We start from the raw sequence: 24925 nt of genomic DNA on the forward strand, positions 1-24925 counted from the left end.
TTTGGTTGATTGACGATACTGGCAAAATAAACATACGGAGTAGTGGGAATTACTTGCTGGCCAGTTTAAAACCCAACCTTCTCCAGCTGATAAAATGGTAAGTAAACCAGCTGTTTATAAAAGGATAATTAATACATTTGAAAATTTGCTTTGATTACTTTCTAAAAGATTTATGTCATTAACAGAAAGTCTTCACTTTATAACAAAATTAGAATCACCCTGTGGAATGCCCTTCCATCAGACATCAAAGAGATAAACAATTATATGATCTTCTGTAGACATCTGAAGGCAGCTCTGTATCGGGAGGCTTTTAATGTCTGATGTTTTGTTGTGTTCTTCTATATTCTGCTGGAAGCCATCCAGAGTGGCTGGGGCAACCCAGTCAGATGGGCAGGGTACATGTTAATCATTATCATCATCAACCTTTAATGATATGCCTTACAAAAAACATTTTAAGGATTTGTTAGTTGTAAAATCTAATAAGAATAATAAAAATCTTATCATGATTAGTTGTATAATCTAATAAAAATCTGCCAACACAATGCTTCTTTTTGTAAAGAAATTATCCCATTTCAGCTTTCACTAGTCACTATCAATAGAAATGAATGAGACTAGTAGATTCTCCATGAATCTCTTCTGGACACGATAAGAATTCTAGTCTAGTGAAGTGCATTCTCTGATCAGGACAATAGCAGCTGATGGAGTTGATTTAGAGTGGAAATGTGGGTTGAACACCTTTTTCTCCTAGCATGGCTGCTCCAAGGAAAATCTAACAGTTGTTTTAAAGGGGGGAAGGGGAAGTTCTGGGAGATCCAATCAAGGATGGCCCAGGCCATCATGTCTGGGCTCAGGGCCAGCCCACCCCTGACACGGTGTGAAGCAGCTACCTTGGGCAGCAGAAGCTGCTGAGGGTTCATCCCTGTGGGCACCCTGCCTGCTCCCCTTGTCACCGTTAGAAAAATGGCACTGGCATCAGTGACGATTTCTGGTGAGATCTCATGAGATCTCACCAAAATCTCACAAGAAGAGATTTTGGTGGTATCATGTGAGATTGCACCAGAACCTGCTAACAGTGTGTGCCACCACTGCATAGATGAGTAAGGGATGCTTCAGTGGGGGAATGTTATCTTTGAATTGGCCCAAGCTTGGTTTGTAGATAGGCTGAAGCATGATTTCTGGAGGATGGCAAACCTTAAACTGGATTGGTCTGAAACACTGGTTTTACTCCAGCTGGGTACCCATTGGCTAGAACTTGGGCTTGTAGCAAGAAAACCCTAATCACTGTGCTCTGCAGAGATGTCATCTTAACAGGAGGTCCATTCTGCACAATATAGGAATGAGGCCTTTAGCACTGACCATTGAAATTCCTTCTTGTTAAATATTAGAGAGGTGCCATCTCTTCTGCCTTTTTGGCACCTGCTTAAGACCTTCTTTCAACAAGTCTTTTAAGACGAGATCTTTCCCCATCTTTATTGGAATTGCACTTAGATACTTTTAAGCAGTTTTAATTGATTTGTATCTTGTTATGTTTGCTATGCTGGGCTCTTTCAGAAGGAAGAGTTCGGTAGATATTTAATAAACAAATAATTCTGCACTGTCATGGAAATAAATCACACTGTCCAAATTCTGAAAATATAATTAGTTTTGACCCTCTTACTTCATATTTTGAATGTTGATCAGCTCTTTAAAACAGGGAAGAGGGCAATGGTGCTTGATCCCTCCACACTTACCATTTTCCCTGTCAGAATCACCCCAAGCTCCTTTAGTCTGATGCCTTCATTTTGTCACGTTTCCTTCCTGTCTCAAATTCTGCCTGACTTCACGTTTTATTTACAGATCAATTGTTCTCATTCTTACTGCTCAATGGTCTTTTAACGCTTACAAAAATCATTTTCTTTTGTGTGTGTGTCAAATATTTTAAATAGAGTACAATAAATATCGGTTAATGCAAGGCTGTTTGTAAGAAAGCTGCATCCACTCCTAATCACATGCAAACTTCCCTGAAGACACTGGAAGAATGCAATGGACAGGATATGAAGGAAGGAATGGTGGCCTTTTGGTAGTTATAAGAGCCAAAGACTAGATACAGACTGTTAGAGAAGACATTTGCAGGTACCGGGGATTGATTTTGAAAATATTGAGATACTGGAGCAAATGCTAACATCAGAGGATGTCACAGCACTGGAATTTAAGAGAAAGGGCATGGTCCAGCCAAAGTGCAGGTCTTTTATGTCAATGGAGGTGGGGAGAATGTCTCAGTGTGCAAATCTTATTTGTAAATAAATACTGTCTTTGTGCAAATCTGGCTGATGATAGAAGATAAATGGAAGGAAATAATTTTATAAAATTATACAGTGGTACCTCGGGTTAAGTACTTAATTCATTCCAGAGGTCCGTTCTTAACCTGAAACTGTTCTTAACCTGAAGCACCACTTTAGCTAATGGGGCCTTCTGCTGCCGTTGCGCCGCTGCTGCACGATTTCTGTTCTCATCCTGAAGCAAAGTTCTTAACCCGAGGTTAGCGGAGTCTGTAACCTGAAGCGTATGTAACCTGAGATACCACTCTACACTGTGTGTAGAGAAAAAGCAGATGGTGAAACTTTCCTCCTTAGCACTGATCTGAAATTGCCCCTTGCAGTCCATTCTTCTGTTCACAGGTGTCTGTGTGGGAGGGGAGGGATATTTTGGTGATTAGGAGGGGTGGTGTAGAGAGCGAAAAGCCACCTGAACCAGTAGCAGATGGCACGGTGGGGCACTGCCACCCAACTGACTTCCAGGAGGTAGAGGGGGAGGTGACAGCAAGGTCAGCATGATGCAGTGCTGTTTGCCGTGAGCCAAGATTGTCTAGGCAGGAAACAAATCAGCAAAATTGGCTATTGCTAATAAGACAACTGTGGGCTGTTTTCAGGAATCAAATTGTTAACTTTTTATGAACTTTTTACTAAGATAAAGAACTTTACTGATTCAATTGTTTGTATATACAGCTGTACACAATGAAGAAACTATTGCCTATGGAAATGGGAGTCAGGGACAAAATAGTGTTACAGTAAGTATTTTCATATCTTTATTTTTTTTAAATAGCAGCTATGCTTCCCATCCCAAATTTGGATTGGGACTGCACCATGGAGGAGGGGGCGTAACCCTTTGCCCTGTGCAGTGTTCTCAGAGAAAAATGCCCGAATATAAAATAAATTGAAAGAATATTAATGATCTGCATAGCTGACAATTATATTAGTTACTTATAAAGAATGCAACTGAAATACATAATAGGACACATGCTATAACAGGGGTAGTAACCCTGTGATTTGTATTTTTTTTTTTTAATTAAAAGATGTTTGAACATTTTTCTTTTGACTGCTATGATGTCAACCGCTATGATGCCAAAAAGTGATTTCTGCCATTTAAATAATAATGATGTTGTTGTAAAAAAACTGATTTCCCCCATAGCTCCTTCACTGTCATACCATGATGCCAAATGATCCAGCTCTCTACCCTTGGTGTATATTATGTCATCCTGAAAATGCATCTCTTGCACTTCTGTACTGGAATGTGCTGCCCTCTGGTTAAAAAGCCTCTTTCTCTTGAACCTGTTACCCCATACTTGGAGATTCTGTGTCTGTCTCTTCCCCTGAAGGGTTTAGGTGCTCTTGTACTGGCAGCCAGAAGCTTTCTATAATGTACACACTTATAGACTCTTGAGAATGAGTCAGATAAACAGGGCACATGAGATCCCAAGGAGAAAGCTTACATCAGAAGTGGTTTTAGGGTAGCGGGACCAGTTCAGCTGCACTTGTGTGCTGATGCTGCAGGGGGCGCCACCGCAATGATGTAGAACAGAGTGCAAGAGGCATGAGGAGGGCACTGAATTTAGCATCGCGCAGGGCGCTGCTGAAATTTGAGAGCCCAAAGTCTCCCATTGCTTGCATAGGCAGTCCTAGGAGTGATAGAAGTCAGCGGTGTCAAAATTCAGCTCCTCCCATGTAAAGCAAAAATATTTGTGTTCTAAAGAGTCAGACCAAGCAGAAGAATGCAGCTAGCCATGCAGGAAGGAGCAGGCAAATGGGAAAGGAAGGGTGTAACAGCAGGAAGACACCACAGAAACTGAAAATCACATCAGTGCTCCTCAGGGAACAGCTACAAAATGTGCTGTGCTGACTTTGCTTTCTTTCCTTTTTTTTTTTTTAAAAAAAACAACACCAACAGCATTATTTAGTAATTAATGAAAAAAGAAATTGTGTTCAAAAAATAAAGAGGAGACTGGAAATGTTGGTGAAATTCTCACAGGTGATGTGTGCCTATCTTATTTTCAAAGTTGACAAGGAGTCTTTGGGAGGCATCCTTCATTTTATTCTGCAAATCATCCCTCCAGTGGTCTGCACTCTGCAGCCTTCCTGAGTGCCTGCATTTGCAGACAATCCCATAATATCCACGGATGGGCTTTCTTGTGCGCACAGGAATGTAGAGAGGCTGCCAGCAGTGCACCTGACTGTCTTTTTACTTTTAAACCAATTGGTGCATAAGTTTACCCTGCACAGAACTGCATTTCCCAGCACCCTTAACTAGCTACAGTTCCCAGGATTCTTGGGGGGAAGCCTTGTGCTATACACATTTGGTGTGGAAGTGACACTCAGTGGGTTATCTTCATAGCCAAGTGTTTGCTGTGGAAGCAGCAAGCAAGGGAAATGATCCCGTCCTGAAGTTACTGATTTAAGACTTGTGAGACCTAACAGTATAGGAGAGGAACTACCAATAGAAGAAAATCAAGATACAACAAGGGACAATCTATAGTGGAACGGAGAAGTAAAAAAGAGGGCTACATGCAGACATAACCTAGGAGAATTGGGCTGAGATGCCTTGTAAGGGAACGAATTAGCTATTGAAGCAAAGTATGAACAATGCAAAGCACCCTTTCTTATCCCATCATCATCCTGTATATTTCTTCCAATAGGTTTTAAGTTTGTTTCCCCCCATAATGAAACCCAAAGTCACTTATGGATTGACATTTTGGTATGTATGTAATGTTTAATGTAAAGTGACTTCATGCAGAGAACTGAAATGAGACACAGATGATTCATTTACACATTTATTGACTATTCTGCTTATTCTGGCAGACTGAAATGGAGAACAATGCCATTCAGTTTACAGACATTTGACAGAAAATAAACAAGTATTTTGATGTTGAACAACTGTACAATACAGACTACCACATGCATATTTAAATGCTGATTGGTGCAGAAATATTTAGCTGATCAGCAAAAAACTAGTATAACAAAAAAAAAATCACATTTCCTTTTCATTGATGTTAAAATGCGGCTGATATGGAAACATTGATACGAATACCATTATATGTGAAGTTCTATTAATGGTGCAAGATGGACAGCGGAGGGGTGGGGGTGGGGAGTTAAAGTGGTATGCTCTCTACAGAAAAATAAAAGGTGAAAACAAGACATTTCTAGTAAATACAAAGATGCAACAAAGCATGCATGATGCTGTTACCATTGCAAAATGCCCTTACAAGAACACTGTAATTTTCAGTCCTGCTCCATCCCTAAAATAGAAGTAATATATACAACAAAAGCAGCAGACTCTCCCATTTTGGATGGGGCATTTTGTAAAGGCAGATGAATGAGATTAAATGAGACTTATCATATATGCACATATCTCCTATCCCAAAAGGATGCTTTGTTTTTTAAAAAGGAGAATATGTTGTTAGTATAGCAGTTTACAGTGAAATGCTGCCATTCGTTCAAAACTGAGCGATAGTAAAGACACAGCTATTGTGCCAGTACAATTTTTAAAAATACTGTTGTGCTTCCCTCCTCCACCACAGTATTTGTAGCGTCCATAGAAGAAAACATTGTTAAGTAAACTCAGTCCATGCTACTGTAGATATGAAACAAATATGGGAGATAACATCTAACTGATAAACATGAAACAGTACATATTGAGTGGTTATTTACAGTTATCTCAATGCAACAGGCTAAGTGCTGAGTGCTGTTTGTTACTGAAAACTGATCTCTAAATGTTTAGATTTTTATCTGCATGGCTGGCACTGACTTGCATATGATGAACGTGGCTAAAGCTCTGAGAATATATAGAGGAATAACACTAAAACTCTGCCCTCCGCCCAGGGATGTGGGATGCAATTCTTTCTCTCTCCAATACTCTGACCTAGACAGACAGGAAACCACTTTGCCTGAACCCACAGTAAATGAACCGATCTTTTAGTTTCAGCTTGGCTTTGGATATTGCTTTTTGAGGGCTGGCTTACTCAGAGATCCCTGTGTGCAAGCAGAAAGTGTTTCCATTGACACACGGCTGTGCTGATTTTTCATCTGGCTGTAGCTTGCTCGGGAGAAGCCACTCCAGGGGGACCCTCTCAAAAGCAAAACAGCACCCTTAAGGTGAACAGAAGCTCTTTCTGCCATCACGTGGGGATCTTTGGACCCAAGATTCCATCCCTATTGTGAGAACAAATCTGAAACCTCCCTGTGTAAGCAGCATGATGAAGTGAACATACAGGGAGACAGTGGAAAAATTAAATAATAATTTCATGTAACACCCAATATGGAGAAAAGCCTATCCACACTTTTTTCAGGACATAAATATACATGGTTGAGAAGCTGATTTTCCATCATTGTCCACTTATGTAGTAGCCATTTACATTTAAGACATGGGCAGAAAACACTCTGCAGGCAGGTTGTGGTCTTGTTTCTTATAAATCAGAAGCAGCTCCAAGAGAGCAGCAGCCCATTTGCTTTCATGGCCAGCTGTGGCTTCTGTGGAGTTGGATTTTGATCAGCCCTATGCCTATAATATTTTTGGACTACAACTCCCATAATCCCTGACCATTGGCCATGCTGGCTAAGGCTGACGGGAGTCCAACAGCATCTGGAGGGCCCCAGACTGTGGAAGGCTGATCACCTTGTTACATAATGTGAGTGTACAGAATTGCTGCCTCCATACTAATACTGCTTGCTGTCTCAGTAGAGTTTGACACTTAATGAACAGTATTTTGAGTGCTACATTCTGTCCCTGGGAGCAATTACTTAGACCACTGTGTCCTCTTTGAAGATTGCTCACTCGTTATAATAAAGGTGAGAGGCTGCATTGGCTAGGATCCAAACAGATTCATGCATGAACAGAAAGAACGCCACGTGTGTGTGTGTGTGATGTGATTTGCCAGTTTTGCTTTTCATATTGTGTTGCAATACATTCCAGGGATTTGTTGATCCTCAGGGCACCTTTCTCTCTGTGTGTTTGTGCTGTGCTTTAAGAAGCAAAGGTGGGAAAGGGGTGTGTGCAGCTCTTCTGATATTTCTCATAGTAAGTGAGCTGCCAAGGTGGCATGCACATATTTGTTTATCTGGAAGAACCTCCATTTCACTGCTGCTATGACACTGGGCTTGACCAAAGATTAGTAGCTTGATACTTATGCATATGTAAAAGAGGAATGGGAAGAGTCAAGTCCCTAAACAAAAGTCCCCAAAGTGCTCAGGCACATAGGGGGGATACAAGAAAGTAGCCTTTAGGCATCAGCACATTGAAACAAACCCCCAGCTATTACGAAAATGCCAGGCATACTTCTGTGCACCTGGCAGGCTTCCTCAAACTCAGCCCTCCAGATGGTTTGAGACTACAGTTCCCATCATCCCTGACCACTGGTCCTGCTAGCTAGGGATTGTGGGAGTTGTAGGCCAAAAACATCTGGAGGGCCGAGTCTGAGGAAGCCTGTGCTACAGAAACCTGCAGGAAATGGGGACGGGCAGCATCCCAACATGAAAAAGCTAAAAAAGGAAGGAAGCCAAGCAGGTGCTGATTTGGGGAGGAATTTTTTTTACATGCGCTGTGCTCAAAACAATTGCAAAGTATAGTCTTTCTGGGCTTAAATAAATAAATAAATTTGCACTGCCTTGTTCCAAAAACAAATTAAGAGCATGAAACCCACTAAGGGAACCATTCTAACTCCCTCCTGGAAGGAGAGGAGCCACCACATCCAAAGCACCTGCCTCTCATGCTGTCCTAGGTGAAAAGTGAGGGCAATCCCTCCCCCAGCTCTGGTATAGCAGAGAGGCCCAAATTAGAGTCACTGCTGGTACCTGGACTGGTTTTGAATCCAGCAAATCCTTGGCTGACCCAGCTCCATTCCTTTCTCACCCCTCCCTTCCCCAGAAATGTCCCATTTCAGGAGTTTCTACTAGTTACCACTGGCAGGGATACCAGAGGTAGTAGCGTCTGCCTGCCTGTGCTTTCAGCAGGTCCCAGGGGAACATCTGTGGTGGTGAAGGATGCTGCCAGCGGAGCCAAGCAGAGGGACACTTCTGCCACATCCATACTCTTTCCATCACAGTGGGCCAGGTTTGGGAGGCTGGATTGCTTTGTAAGGCTGCAATTGAACTTGAACCCAATGGAGCTTAGGCAGACGGCTGTAATGTAAGCAAGCTTTTGCAGCTTGCTTCATTGGAATAATTCAGTGCAAATTCTTTTTGTCCCTGAGAAAATCTATGTATTAAACTGCATTAAGCACATCACATATCACTACAGAAAGGTGTAAACTTGGTTTGGGACACAAAACGTGAATGTGTCCACCACTGGCAATGCTTGCTGAACAATAACACTTCCAAGTCTCTGACAAGCTATTTATCAATTGTACACAGCCGATCTCAGCTTGGTGAGTTGCCAGCAACACCACCTCCCAGTTATCACAGAACAAAGCCAAATCAGTGATCAAGTGCCAAATCAGTGATCAGCTGAGTAGAGAGAAATGAGTTGCTTTGGAAAACTTGTGGCAAAGAGTCACAGGTTATTAAATATATCCCTTAGCATATTTGAATACATTTGTCTCCCCTTTAGGAAAATGGGGCAGAAGAGAACCCTAGACTAGCACTGCTGAAAAATATACTATTATCTTATAATGTCATATAGCTAGAAGAGCATCCTTGCTAAACTCTTAGTATGCAACCATTTTTGGCTACATCACACTTGGATTCAGTTGGTGAAGCTAGCCAGAGGATGGCAGTCTTAGCAGGCAATCCCCAAACAGCAATGAATGGGATTTTTTATGTTGGTTTCAAGAATAGTGGTGGATGGGCAAGCAATATAGGGTTGGAACAAAAGTCTTAACAAAGACTTAACAAAAGTCACATTGACTTTTGTGACAATAGTTACCTTACTATACAAGCAACAGGTAATTAAACATAGCAGTAGTATGTTTTTAAACATGCCTTAGGTACTCACAGGTACTTTGCCTTTCCTTCTCCCTCTTGTTGCTGTGTTTCTTCCTGTAGTGTGAGAGTTGTTTTCCATTTCCTTTCCTTTCCTTTCCTTTCCAAGTTTACTGTGACCAAATACTGGAAATGCTGTTACCAAAACTATGCATTAGTCAGGACACAAAGTTTATGCCATAATAAAAATCTGTTAGTCTTTAAGGTGCCACTGTTTTTTTTACCTGTAATTTGAGTTTGCTTTTGAAGTACAAACAATGACTTATGTGATGTTGTAGAACCATAATGAACATGGAGTGGTAATGTGATGTCAGATGTCGTTGTTCCATAAGATAGAAAGGAACACTCTATCACAGGGTAGCCAACATGGTGCCCTCCGCATGTTGCTGGACTAGAGTTCCCATAATCTCTGACCACTGACAATACTGACAGGGGTGGACGGGAGTTGGAGTCCAACAACGTCACTTGAGCACCACATTCGCTACCCTGAACTAAGTGTAGAACATATAGTTGCTTACAGGCTATCTAGATGGTATGCTATCTTTAGTAAAGCTTCGGTTCTTAAACCCATTTTAGGAAGAGGACACAATGTATCTTACCCTTTATGTATGAAAATAAATGAAACACCTTCTCTTTCTCCACTATCCAAAAATAGGTTCATGCTCTTGAGCTTGCCTCAAAGGCATCCTCTTGTGTTAATGATCATTTTTGTGTGTGGCACAAATGGAATTACTCCTAACAACATATGTGAGGTCAGATTCAGATAAGCTTAGAACATTTTTGTATCCAGTAGCAAAGGGCTTCCAAATTATTGCTTAATGGACGTAGCTTGGGAGACAAAAGGTTGCATCCAACTAAGTTTTATTCAGGATAGACCCAATAAAATAAATGGACCTAAGCTAAGTCATGTTCATTGATTTCAATGTCTATTCTGAGTATAGCTAACACCGGATACAATCCAAAGTCTTGACACATATGTAGACTTAAGCCAGTACTAGCCAATGGGAAGGAACGTCAACATGTATCTCATATGGTACACCAGCAGGGCTCTGAAGATAGGAATGATTTATTACATATGAAAAGAGCATATTTTAGCTTTGGATCCTTCCACCTATAGCTCATGATAGAACAGTCATGGTAGCCAACAAGTGTTTTCCCTGGGTAAGGATTATGAATGAAATTAGGATTTCATTGAAATCAGTGACCAACCTCCCATTTTCAACCGAAGCCCAAGGTTTCATTTAGCCTTTGGTTTTGTTCTTTATATGGTTGTCATTATGAAGACAGATCAAATAGGGCAGCATGGTGTTAAAAAAGTACAGAAATTACAGAGCAATGTCTTTTAAAAGCTAGTTAGCATTTAGTCTCAGTCATGGGAATATCTATCAATAAAACAAGAGACATAAACAAAGGAGGTTCATAAAATAAAATGGAGGTCATTGAAAAGGATTAAGCAGAATGCCACATAATTAACTTAAATCATATGCAGAAATATAATTACCTGGACAGCCATGAAGAACAAATGCATATTTTGAGACCTAATGACCAGACATTGTTTTTTGTTTTTTAAGAAATGACATTTAACTGCATTATTAATTCTTAAGAGAAATATCTGGAGATACTGTATTTAAAAACAAAGGCAAGTACTAAAATGGGTCTAAGAATTGGAAAAAAATAAAGATGACTTTTGCTGTGCTTGGTATTTGGTCCAAAAGACACATATTAAATACATGATGGTGACATTTCTTTACAAAAGCAAAACCTGAGGGCTACAGGATAAGGCCCAGTTTTCTCTTTGAAAGCTGTTGCAGCCAAATAGAAAAAAGAAAGGAAAAGAAAAAAGGAAAGGAAATTAAAGGAAAATTTCCTTTAAGAAAGCATATGAGAAACTTTGAATTCTACTCAGCTATATTAGAAATTATTCTGCTGAAGCTAACATGAATTTTAAGTGGTCTGTAGTGAGTAAAATCAGTGTAAGTGGGTAAGATTTTATGTTGAAGAACTCTCCCCCCCAAATTAGAATATTGCTTTTACTAGAAAATTAAAATTATTAAGCTTATTAGGTCCAATATGGTTTTGTGATTTGAAAATATTTTTAATGCACTGAACAGCTTCTTTAAATTTGCAGAAATAATTATTCTACTGAAATTATTGGAATTTGGGTAAAAGGTACAAAATTTGGAAAGTTCCGTTCACATGCTGTTTTATCTTATTGCAGGAGAGCTTTTATCCTATTGATTAACATAGAATGCATGTGATGGAAGAGCATGAAGAAGAAGAAATCCACAGAAGTTTCAAATGATTTTGTTAATTTGTTAATTAATTGCAATAATTAGATATGAAAAACCCGATAGAGCAAAACTGCCCACAGCAAAGTCTGTATAAAACACCACTTTTGCAAAATTGAAGTAGAGGCTGGGCATAATGAAAAGATTGTCTACTCTGAGTTTTCCAACTTTGCTCATAAAGCAGCAATCCTTGTCTGTTGATTCAAGAAAGAGTAATCATGTTGGTATTCTGAAATTAATAAATTATATAAAATTGGGGCGCCTAGTGGTAAAGAAGTGGTGGACAAAAGCCACAGCGCTCCTAAAGAGATTTTAGAAGCAAACTTACAACCACAAAAACTTCATTTAAAAAAATAAGATATTAACAATAGGGCATACAGCAACTGTAACTGTAATACAAACTTTTGAGCTTTTAAATATAAAATAATCATTTTTTCATGGCCATTTGGCACATTTTATTGCCATAGAAATAATTTTATTATGTAATGTAATGGTGTCCTTGTCTTTGTTTTGATTTTGGCAGTTCTTATATCAAGTTTTCAATTTCTGGTCATTAAATCTTGCACAGTCTAAATAGAATTTTACTCAAAACTTGCAAATTTATCCGTGAAATCTATGCAAATAAAAAGAATTTGAGCTATGATTTACTTCACAGATAGATGAGAAAACACTGTCATTTACTTAAACAAACAGCTTATACTTTATGAGCTTTTAAACAGAAAGCAAGATAGGTGAGATGCTTTAAGAAGAAGTTGCAATTTTGCAACATAAGTCTGTACAAATCCTCCAGGCAGCAAACTGTGAAGGAAGTACCTGTGTCCCGGGAAACGTATTTTCCATATATAGTTGATAACTGTAGATCTCCCCACAAACCCAAACTATTTACAAATGTATGCATTTTGCAGGCTCAAAGCACCTTGTTTCACACCATTATGAACACATGCATCGGCATTTCATCCTTTCATGTGCAAATTCCCAAAATTCATTATAACCAAGAGCAAAAAGAGTTAAAATATTTTTTTTTTAAAAAAAGACTTATCTACAATCATTAGTGAAAGGACCAAAAATGTCAGACGTTGCAGAATATGGGCTCCTAAAAGAGCTCTTTATTTTACTCACTGTTCTTGCATCATTTTTTAAACTGATTTTTTCTCCTGTTTTGTTACAAAAAAAGCAGATTTTCCACTTTTAAATTAAACAGTACTTAAACTAATCAACTCTTCATGCCATGCAAAAATAACATTTTTTTTTTTACTTCTGAGGCTTCCCATGTTTTAGTTCATAGGCATTACTAATTGTGGTTTTAAGAAATCAGTTTTTGTCATTATTGCTCTCCTGACTAGTCACATGCTGGTTTCCCGTGTGGGACAGTAGCCAGTTTCTCCAGGATTTGTATGGATTTCTGGGGAAAACAAGTGGTTTTCCATTTTGTGACCTTCTTGGCTATTGTCCCCTTTTACATCCCCCCCGGCACAGTAAATGTCTTGTGTACAGTTTTGCCCCAAGATTTTGGGGGAAGAAGAGCTGACTCGAGGCTCTTCTGTTAAATGGTTCCCATCTTTGTGTTTTTCCCCATAGCAGTTTGTCTTGATATCCTGCTCTTTGTCATGTCTTGTGATTCCAGGAATCTCCATGAAGTCGTCTTCTTCTCCGGTATCCATTTCAGTGAAGCTTCTCCTCTCTTTGGAAGGGAAAGTAAAAAGCTTTTGTTTTGGAAACAGAGAAGGGGATGATTTCTTAGGAATGCTCTGGCAAACCATGGAGGCATCAGCACCCAGCAAGGGCCTGTCGCGTGGTGAATTCTCTTCTAAGAGAATAGTGCTGATGTGCTGAGGAAGGGTGGATTGCATGAAATCTGCCGCCGTTGTTACTGGAAGTGGCCTTGCAGTGCTCGGTGGCGTTTGTGGAGCGCCACCTCTGTTTTCCTTAAAATTAACCTTAAGGGACCTTGCTTTTAATGGATTGCTTCCTTTGAGAGAACTTTTGGGACTTAACATGGAGCTGTCAAAGTGCAAAGGGCCATGAAGCAGAGACTGGGAGCCAGCGTTATCCATGTTCATGGCTGTATCAACTGGGGAGTACTCAAAGGTGACGTCTCTGGGGGCAAACATTTTATCCTTGGTGTGTGATAAAAACTGAGAACTCTTTGCTCTTTGGTCTTCCAAATGGACAGAGTCGGGTGGGAACCTTAGCTGCAGGTGAGAACCAGAGTATGGGGGCAAGGGAGACCGATCTGTCTCAGTGAAATCGGTTGCACAGCTGGCAAAGCTATCAATGCTGGAAATGCTTCTCATGTCCGTCACTATGTCCCTGGCCCCTGACATGGATGGTTCTCCTTGCCCAACAACCTCTTCCATTTCAATTTCCTCCTCATATAAGGGAGGTTTCGCTGACGGGCCTTGGTAGTTGGCATTGAGATTAGGCTGAGACTGAGTTTTAGTAATTTCATTGTATAACATTTCGAGTTTCTGAGCACTCAAGTGTTGGGGGCTGGAGGCTGTGACAATATTGTTGAGCTTTTCGTTGGTATCTTGCTGGCTCACTTCCTGATATTTATTCTCCAAGGACTTATTAGAACTTGTTTCAGACATTGTCCTTCTGGCCCACTTCCACCGGCTTGGAGATAAGTGGTTATCGTCAGGGGTTTCCTTGGAGTTGGCTGCTTCCTCAGTCTTACCGGAATCCACGGCTACATCAATCAGTTCCATGCTGCGGGCAAAGGCATCTTTGAGATTCATTGAGACAATGCTTCCATTTCTTTTTGCTCGCTCAAGTGCCTCCCTTCGTTTAATGGCTTTCTCCTGCCGTTTTTGCTCCTTATAAAACTCAGAGAAATTGTTTACTATGATGGGAATAGGTAGAGCAATTACCAGCACTCCAGCAATGCAACACAATCCTCCAACAATTTTACCTAGTAAAGTCTTAGGATATATATCACCATAGCCTACTGTAGTCATAGTGATGGTGGCCCACCAAAATGATGCAGGAATACTAGTAAACTTTGTAGCATCTTCGTCTTTCTCAGCAAAAAATACAAGACTGGAAAATATCATGATACCCATTGCTAAAAATAATATCAATAAACCCAATTCATTGTAACTCCTCCTGAGTGTGAATCCTAAAGACTGAAGGCCTGTTGAGTGTCTGGCAAGTTTAAGGATCCTGAGTATCCTCATAATACGGAATATCTGAACAACACGGCGGACATTTTGGAACTGCAGCACACTTTTGTTGGATTCTGTGAGGAAAATGGTGACATAGTAGGGTAAAATGGCCAGCAAGTCAATCACATTTAATGGACCTTTGAAGAACTTCCACTTGTTTGGAGATGACAGGAAACGCAAAAGGTACTCCATAGTGAACCAAGCTATACACACAGCTTCTACATGTGCTAGCTGGGGGTTGTCATTTAGTTGTCCAAATTCATCAATTACTTGAAGCTCAGGTAGAGTGTTGAGTGACAAAGCAATGGTGGACAGCACAATGAACAAAATAGATACAATGGCCAAAATCTGTAAAACAAAAATAAGCAAAAAAAATGTGGTTAGCAAATCATAATGGATATTTGAAGTTCATCCTCAGAAATAGTGCATTAATAGGTTTTAGGTCATCATATTCATCTCACTGCAATTAGACAAGATCTGCTTTACCCAGTCACCCTGATTAGTTCATGCAAGATCCGGGATGAAGAATCTCTGGGACTTCAGATGCTGCTGGACTACAGTTCCCGTAATCCCTGCCTACTGGCCATGATGGCCAGTGCTGATGGGAGTTGGAGAACAACAACTGGGGTTGGATCAAAACTTCACCCTCTGCAAACAGAAGAGCTCCTTCTGCCCACACTGGCCTTTTGATGGTGGAAGTGGGTGACCAAGGCAACTCACGCCAATTTCCCTTTCCCCATGCAGCTCCCAGTGTTCTGGAGGGTCCTCCAACCTGTCACATAATATTTTCATAGGACCTTGTGGTCTAGGAGGGAAAATCAGCAAAAGAATCTAACTTCTGTCTGCTCAGAGGATGCTCCCACCAGTGGGAGTGAAGTTTGGGTTCAAGTCATACCGGCTTTGGCAAAAATCCACCAACTTCAAACATATGTATAAATCAGACCATATTCTTAAGATGAACAATCATTAACATTTGTCAAATTAGAGAAATATATGTGATGGCATAGTTTTGGTAGATATTTTGTGAGTGTGTACACACGTACACAACACACACGCATACACGCGCGCACACATACGCACAATTATCTCTCATTCAAGGAGTGGACATGATTTCCCCCTTCTTCATTTTATCATCACAATAACCCTGTGAGGTAGGTTAAGCTGAGAGGCAGTGACCAGCCCAAGGGTGCCCAATGAGTTTCATAGCTGAGTGGGGATTTGAATCCTGGCGTCTCGGGCTGTAGCTCAACACTTTAACCACCATACAGCTCCACTGGGGCATTGCAGTTGACCTGGTGAGACAGAGCACTTGGATATAGTGCCCCAGGAATGGACATTACTGTGAGGCCAATAGCCTAACTGCAATGTTCCATTCCATAAAGTTTTAACATTTCAGATGCTAGCTATTGTGTACAATAGACAGTAAGACACATGTTCCGAGAAATGTTCTATCACCTGACATATTCCACAGTCTTTAAATCATTTTCAGTTACAGCATAAGAAGTATAGAGGTGGGGGAAGAGAAAGAAGCTCAACATCCTTCAGCATTTCACTTTTTATCACTTAGTTCAATTATTTGAAAGCTGAAAGAAAATGGACAGCCTTAAGATTACGTGAGAAAATGTTACGCTCAATGAATTTACCGAAGTGCAGCATTTGGAAATGCAATTTCTCCCCTTCAGAGAAAACAGTAATTTTCTGTTTTCCATGAAAAGTACCAAAGCAAACTGTGTTCTGCCTTGAATTTCAGTTTGGACTCATGAAGTACCCAAAAATACATATCCTTTTATACATATTTTTGGGAAATTGGTCATTTTAAGCTATCTTGTTTCCAACAACACATAGGTGCAAGCAAGTACCCACGTACATTGGCTGCGGTCTCAGGCGTACTCATCTGGGAGTATGTCCAATAGAGCTCAGTGGAGCTTATCTCTGAGTAGACAGGATTGTGCTATAGGTTAGTTGAACTTAATACCCATCGCAATAAACGGGTCTTAAGTCATGACTAATTTGTCTCATTGATTTCAATGGGATCTTAGTTCAACTTGTGGGAAATTGCAGTCAAACAGGCTTGCAGGCTTTCCATACGCATCTGGTTGGCCATTGTAAGAAAAGGATGCTGGACTAGACTGGTTTTTGCTCTGATCCAGCAGGGATCCAATTTAATAAGCATTCATGTAGCAAGAGCCAGAAGTGTTCCCTCCCTGTGAAAAAAAAGTTAGAAAAGCTCCACAGCTATCAGGGTTGGGGGAGCTCTGAGTACAGTATTGTTGATGTCTCGCACAGCAGCTTCACTGTATTAATGTTACACTGCAAGGCAGCTCTCTTTCAAAATAAGATTGTTCTTATTTTCTACTGTTTTAGTGGCTTGCAATCTATATTTCCCGTTTAAAGAAGGCAACAAAATATGTTTCCAGTATTTCCCTTGGATTATTTAATGTCAGGAGAAATATTGGTTAATTTTACTTTTTTGTTTTACTAGGAGATTCTGCATGCAGATGAGACATCTCCTCTGTTGTGAGTTACGTTTCATTCCCCATACAAGACAGCAAAGTACTGTACGGACAGTGTTAGGAATATTTCCAGATACAACTCTGTCTTTGTGAAGTAATTTGTGAATGAATAAAACCCCTTTCTTTCTCCGTAGTGTTAAATATTTAGTACATCTCAGTAATCTCTGTTGGTACATCTCCAATTTTTAACTGGCATTAAAAGCTGGCTTTGTTCCTGTGCACCTAATTTGCTTCTTCATCACATCCATCACTATAACAGAACAATTTGAACATCATTATATAGAACGGGAACAGGAAGAATGGAAATATAAAAGATGTAGTACAACAGAAATTCCTCCATCTCTTTCACCTATGCAAGAATTTTCAAGATATAATCAAATTTAAGTCACTATGATTAAAACACAGTCAATGTAATGAGCTGGGAAAATGAAGTTCAAACTCAAATATAGCAAGTATGGTACAAATCAACTACTGTTCCCCTGCCCCCCAAAGAACAGAATTCTTCCTGATCAACTAACCTATATGTCCCCCCCCCCCATTGTTTATATCCTGCCTTTCCTCAGAGGAGCTCAAGGTGGAATACATGACTCTCCTCTTCTCCATATTTTGCTCACAACAACCCTATGAGGTAGGTTAGGCTGGTCAAGGCCATCTGGTGAGTTTCATTGCTGAGTAAGGATGTGATCCATGGTCTCTCAGGTCCTAGTTCAACACCCTAAGCATCACACCACACATCACTGTACAAGCTCCTTTACAGAACAACAAAAATGGGTTTGTCTCATATCAAAAGCTGTAATCTCTCCTAGTATAAACACAGCTGTGTACACAAAAAGGGATCATCCCATGTCACAATAGTGTTCTCTTCCCTCCTCCTTGGTACGTGCACATGGGGGTATACTGACTGCTATACAACAACAATTATCAAAAATAGTACATCTTGGCTGATGAAAATGTACCACTCATTAACTGTCACATCAAAGAAAGCTCAACAACTGTGGTGGATCCCCCAAATCCTGGCAATGCCCATGACTACAACTCCCATCATCATCAACCATTGACCAATGATCATGGGTGATGAGAGGTGTAGTCCACAACATGTGAAGGATGCCATGTTGTCTACCACCTTGCTGAAGCTATGAAGGTTTGGTGCTGGCCACTACCTGGATAGGAGACCACCTAGGAACGCATGTATGCTGCCTTGGGTTCTGTGGCAGGAGAAATGTGGGCTATAAAAGTTAGAAAATAAAAATAGAATTCAGATATATCCACTGACTTTTTAAAAAAAGTTTTGATACTGCTTTTGGTTAGTTTCAGAAACCTAGTGGCATATTTGTAAGTAAGCAATACACTATGTAGCTTTCCCTTGCTATTTTGTCAACTTATGGCAGCAGGATTATTCAAGTTTATTGCGGCCAAAGCCAGTGACACTAAACACCACAAGATCAGACAACAAGAAATCAGCAACAACTTCAGAAAAGAAAAAAGGTTACACAAGGGAACTTCGCAGTGTGCCATTCAACAGAAGAGATTTACGCTTCTTAATTACTAAAGTGCAAAATTTAGGCACCTCATATGATATTGAGCTTGAGGAATCTTCCAGGAGGTATTTTCGAAGAATTTCAGGGGAGGATTCCAAATAATATTGAAGGGGTATAAATTTTGATAGAAGCGGTAAAATAAGTTGAACTCGTTCTTCACTATAGAATTCGCAAGATAGAAGAATGTGTGTGACAGATTCTACCTTATTAGACATACAAGGGCAGAGACGCGCATGCATTGGAACCCGCGTGAATTTGCCGTACAGCACTGCTGAGGGCATTGTCTCAAAGCGGGCTCTAGAGAAAGGCAGCAGGATTATGAACACTGGAAGTATGCATCATCAATATTACGGTGAAATATTAAGTCAGATGAGGTAATTTTTATTTTGTTGAAGAATGGGAGGCTGTCTAGACATAAAATCAATGGCATTATGATAAATGAACAGGAGCTACTTAATGTGCAAGATAAGTCATCTCATTTGAACAACTTGGGAACCATGCTAAAGCCTATTAAGTTCAATGTGTGCTTCTCCAGTAGCTTTATTAGGACTTGATGCCAAATGCCATAGCAACAATTGAAAATTAGATGCTAAATACCACACTGGCAACAGGAAATTAGTAAAATGCAAGCTTAAAAACATCACATAAATAATTTAAAAAGAGCACTGGGCATAATATATGAAATAAATTATTATGAGCAATTACAAGCAGTCACCCCCTCCATTTTTAATATAATATTTGCTGATTTTTTAAAAAATAAAAAAGCTGTAGTGTTATAAGCTTTGTGACAGGCAACCATTGCCAGCTATAGATTGGTGATAAAATAATGTGCATTCTTAACTTTTGGTTGATAGGTTGTTGCCTAAAGAAAAAGTTGTCTCAAACCATTCGGTTGTAGTGAATGTTAATCCTAGGCCCACTGTAATTAAAGTGCATGACTAAATCAGTTCAATGGGTCTACTCTAAGTAGGACCAACACTGGAGACAACCTAATGGTCCCAATCCACTGGAAGTTTGTTGTGCATAATTGATTTCCAAGGGAGTGAAGTATGATTGCAGAGCTCTGAGGAAAACTTTGTGCAGTAGTGTGATTTTGATTATGTGTGACGAGGTCTTGTTTAAAAAAATCCTTCCAGTAGCACCTTTAAGACCAACTAAGTTAGTTCTTGGTATGAGCTTTCGTGTGCAAGCACACTTCTTCGTGCTTGCACACGAAAGCTCATACCAAGAACTAACTTAGTTGGTCTTAAAGGTGCTACTGGAAGGATTTTTTTATTTTGACTATGGCAGACCAACACGGCTACCTATCTGTAACTGAGGTCTTGTTTGTTTGTTTAGATGCATTATAGAATTTGTACAGCTGTAAACTGCTCCCAAATATGAGGAAATGTTGATAATGCTGCAGAGGTACATTATGTTTTTGTACCCCTGCCCCCCCAAAAAACCATAGAACTGTTTCCCCATACCAGTTCACTATTATTTTGTTCTGCATAGGGAAGTTTAGGGGCCACCACCTAAATATGATAGATGCGTGAATATTCTGCATCATTGGACTTAATACACCCAGAATGATTATTGGCTTTTGTGGAGTTTAGAAAGATTCCAAAGTTCAGTCTACATTTTGATAACTAAACGCAAAAACTGTGAGCTTGTCCACAAACATGGTGCTGAATACCGTACCTTACTACAATGTGTACCACACACACGGATGAATTAGTCTTCTGTTACATGACATTTTGAGGGTGTGCATCTATATAATTTGGTCCAAAATCTAGCCCAACTCTTTTTACAGAAAAAAAAAAATCAAAAACAAGAAAATGAGGCTGAAAAATGAGGTGTATACTTGTCGAATTGGTGGAAATAGGCAAATAAGCAAAACAGCTCCAATCAAAGGCAGTTTGTTTATAATTTAAAAAGAAATTATAACAAGAGTTGATGCCTAGACAATATAGAATTGTTTCCCCCCCACTTTTACATAGAAAAGTAAGTAGCTATACTGTAAGTAACCCTTGCATAAAATGGTGCCAAACTAGAATACGTATTGGTGAGGAAATATCAACTATATTATTATACCAGTTCTCCCCCCGAGGAGCTAAGAGTGGTGCTTAATTTTTTGCTGATACTGGTATTAATTTTCTGCATATTTATTGTTAGACTTTCTTATGACTTATGGGTATTATAAATTTTATGTATGGACTGAATGGGACCTTAAGGAGACAATTGCTCCTAACACATACAGAGTATGGTGCAATATGACATAGACACTACTGGACCATAAATACAGTACTTTTATCTATCCAAATTCCCACATCTGACATGAGGACTTTGAATCCACTGTATCACACCAGCTCTACTCTACTTAGTCTGCTATAGGCACTATTAATACAGCTTTAGTTTATCATTTGAATCTTGGGCTTTGAATTTTCTCTTTATTCTTATTTTACATTCACGCTCCCATTTAGTTCAAGGTTTCATAAATCAACATTCATTTTTGTCATCTCTGTCTATTGTTAGCCCCGACAGATGCATAATAATGTAATAGGAACACTACGCTTGAACCTGTCCTAAATGAATATGTGTCATTATCTGTCAGACAGGTTTCCTTGTTCAACTACATTTTGAAAGTATGATAGCTACAAAACTCCACCATTATTTTCCTGATCTACACTTGGCTGATTCTTCTGCCTGGCTGACAATACTTAAAGTTAACTTCAAGCTCCCAGTCCATATTAAAAATCTGCAATCCTAAACACACTTAGCAAGAGTATGCTCCAATAAACACAATATAAATTACTTCTGAGTACATATGCATAGTTTTGTACAGAAAGGCAGGATGCCTCTATGGCACTGCCCCACTCTACCAGTCATTCCTGGTTAGTATATTTGAAATGATATACAGCTAGTCAGCAATTAGCAAGTAGTTTCTGACTAGGACGGTACCTTTTAAGGCCAGTGGCTATGGAACATGCAGATGTAGTTAGGAAGATGCTTTAGGGTGGTTATCCTTTCATATTAAGGGGAACATTAGGCTAAAACTGAATAGCTTTTATATGGAGGAGTATTCAAAGTTACTATTCCACATCTGCAGTCTGAAATGGTACTACTCAATGTAAGGTACCCCGTGATCCTGTTGACTGTGCAGTTTAGTTCTTATTGCCTTGCCTTTTGTTGAGATCATATCTATTTTATGTTTAGTATTCATATGAAACACTATATTCAACACATTATCCTAATGTCACTGGACCATAAACCTAATATTTTAGCCTATCAGTTCAGCTGTCACAAGCTATTTTCTGACCTAAAGTATTTTGCAAATATTTCTAAAGCCATTTCAGTCAATGACTACTGTAAATGAAACAATGCATACTATCTGAACTTAGACACTTTGTGAAATGTTTATGCATTGGTATATCTATATCCTTCTACATGTTTATGGTTACACATACTGCATTTTTCATGGCCTGGTGATGCTCACCTTGAAGAAAAAAGAGATTTCATTGTTTCTGAAGAGCAAGTCTGAGTATATTGCATCTAAATGTACTGGTGTTACACTGAGCCTGTCACCAACGGGAGTGTCATTACCATAGTAAAGGTGATCTCACAAGTAAATCCTATGGTGGCTTCCAAGAAAGTTTCCCTATTTTTACCAGCAGATGTCTCTATTATACCATCCTGGCCTCTCATCCTGGAGACCACTATGGCCTCTTTTTAGCACTGTAATTGCAATCATGAATATATAGATATCTACCATATATTCAGCAACAGCAGTAATCCTTGTTGAATAAAACTAACTGTACCACATTCTCCTGTGCCACAGGCCTCCTAGCTGCAACCACAGAGAGTACGTGCAAGCTGAAGATCCTTACTTTATTTCTTGGCTCCTTTGACATTTTGGAGGTGTCCATGGAGATAATAAATTCTCCTAATACCTCTTCTTCCTTTTCAGCATCTGCCTTTTCCAGACTACTTTATGGTAGTCTCCTCTAGTGCCATCTTTCCCCTCTCCAGTCATTTCAGCACAATTCATTTGAGAGCCATTGCTTACTTTTAAACACACACACAGGAAACCATTCTGTGTGCAAACATGAAAATGCAGTGCCTATTTGCACTTCACAATTACAGTGGTGCCTCGCAAGACGAAATTAATCCGTTCCGTAAGTCTCTTCGTCTTGCGGTTTTTTCGTCTTGCGAAGCACGGCTATTAGCGGCTTAGCGGCTATTAACGGCTTAGCAGAGATTAGCAGCTTAGCGGCTTTAAGAAAAAGGAAACAAACTCGCAAGAACTCGCAAGATGTTTCGTCTTGCGAAGCAAGCCCATAGGGAAATTTGTCTTGCGGAACGACTCAAAAAACGCAAAACCCTTTCGTCTAGCGAGTTTTTCGTCCTGCGAGGCATTCGTCTTGCGGGGCACCACTGTACATGCTTGACAATGTGTGCATGCAGTAAGGAGGCAATGATTCCATGCTGTGCATTGATCCTGTGGCAGAGATGCATTTTCTACAGAGTAATGTCTGCAGTGACTCTAAAGGGGTGTGTGTGTGTGTGTGTGTGTGTGTGTGTGTAAAGGACCCCTGGATGGTTAAGTCCAGCCAAAGGTATTCCATTACACAATAAGCAGTTTAGACATGCTGGTCACAAGACCTGGAAAGCTGTCTATGGACAAACACTGGCTCCCTCTGTCTGAACAGTGAAATGAGCACTGCACACCATAGTTGCCTTTGACTGGACCTAACTGCCCAAAGGTCCTTTACCTTTATCTACCTTACAGTATCTAGAACACTGCTGGCACTTCGAGTGTGAAACAGTAGCAGTAGTGGCTAAATCAGTGCAGGACAAGGTCATCGGACAAAAACCGACTTAATAAATATTCCAATAGTCACAAGAAACACAATTAGTCTTTAGAAACAACCCTTTTGTTATACTTACATTTTCAGACAGCCAAGTCTGTTGAGGATGAGTTTATAATACATTTATTTATTTTTACTGCCAGCGCCTATCGACAATGACAAAAGTTCCTAGTCCTTCATTCAGACAGGGACCTTGGGAAGATATTTGTTGCATTTTTGCACCCAGTGGTTATGCAAGACTAGCTGCTCTATATGAAATGCTCCTTTATGAAAATGTTGTGACTTATCATTAAATGCAACTTAAGATATCTGGAAGCATAATGACAAGAAGATAAAGCACTGGTCAGGAAAGCTCATAAAAGCATTCTTTTTTTATTTTTCAGTTTTTGACCAGTCATTGTGAAGAACTGTAATTACAGGATGAAGAAAACTTTATGAAAATAAGCATGTATGCAGCAGAAAAGATGATTAACATGCAGGACTTCTGATTTCTTTTCTTTTTCTGTCTTTGAAGTGGCCTAATAAGGTGTAGGAGGGTTTAGAATAAAAGACACACACACACACACACACACACACATATATGGGTCTTATTGTTTTTGACCAAAGGTCTATTTTGTGAAGAGGCAGCCAATATGGTGTCATTCAGATGCTGTTGGATTCCGACTCCCATTTGCCCCAGCCAGCATGGCCAAGGGTCAGAGATGATGTGAGTTGCAATTCAACAACATCAGAACCGTGTTTGCTAATCCTGAGCTAGTTTTATTTATTATATTTATATCCCACCTTTCCTCTAAGGAGCTCACAAGATTCTCCATGATTTATCCTCACAACAACCCTGCAATGTAGGTTAGGTTGAGCGATGGTGACTGGCCCAAGTCGACAAAGTGAGCTTGTTGGCTAAGTAAGTGGGGATTTGAACCCTGATCTCCCAGGTCCCAGTCCAGCATTCTAACCACTACACCACACTATGCATCATTCTGTTTGCTATGGACACCAACCAGATGCTTCTTGGAAGCTCACAGTCAGGGCACAAAGGCAAGAGCCCTCCCTCAATGTTGTTCAGCAAATGCGATTCAGCAAATGCTATTCAGAGTTATATTGCCTCTGAACACAAACGTTCCATGTTGCCACCATAACAGCCATCGATTGCTTCATCCTCCATGAATCTGTCTGATCTGCTTTTCAAGGCATCTAGGCTGGTGGCCATCACTACTTCTGGAAGCAGGAATTCAACAAGTCATGAATTGTATAAAATGATATCTCTTTTTTCTATGTCCTCAAACTACTGCTAGTGAGTCTCATGGGATGACCCCAAAGCTCCAGACGTATGAGAGGGGGAAAAAACTTCTTT

General features: G+C 39.9%; 1 protein-coding gene across 2 annotated transcripts in view; it reads right to left on the bottom strand.

The window, feature by feature from the left end:
- Positions 1 to 5353: 5353 nt before the first annotated feature.
- Positions 5354 to 24925, bottom strand: part of KCNB2 (potassium voltage-gated channel subfamily B member 2) — a 239305-nt gene continuing 219733 nt past the window's right edge. For both annotated transcript variants that reach the window (XM_081013330.1, XM_081013331.1), the window contains one exon: positions 5354 to 15024. In XM_081013330.1, coding sequence (XP_080869456.1) covers positions 12856 to 15024 — 2169 coding nt within the window. In that variant the 3' untranslated portion in view covers positions 5354 to 12855. The remainder of the gene's footprint in view (positions 15025 to 24925) is intronic.

The sequence above is a fragment of the Podarcis pityusensis genome, assembly GCF_964106645.2.
Source record: "Podarcis pityusensis genome assembly, chromosome: 7".
Lineage (NCBI taxonomy): Eukaryota > Metazoa > Chordata > Lepidosauria > Squamata > Lacertidae > Podarcis > Podarcis pityusensis.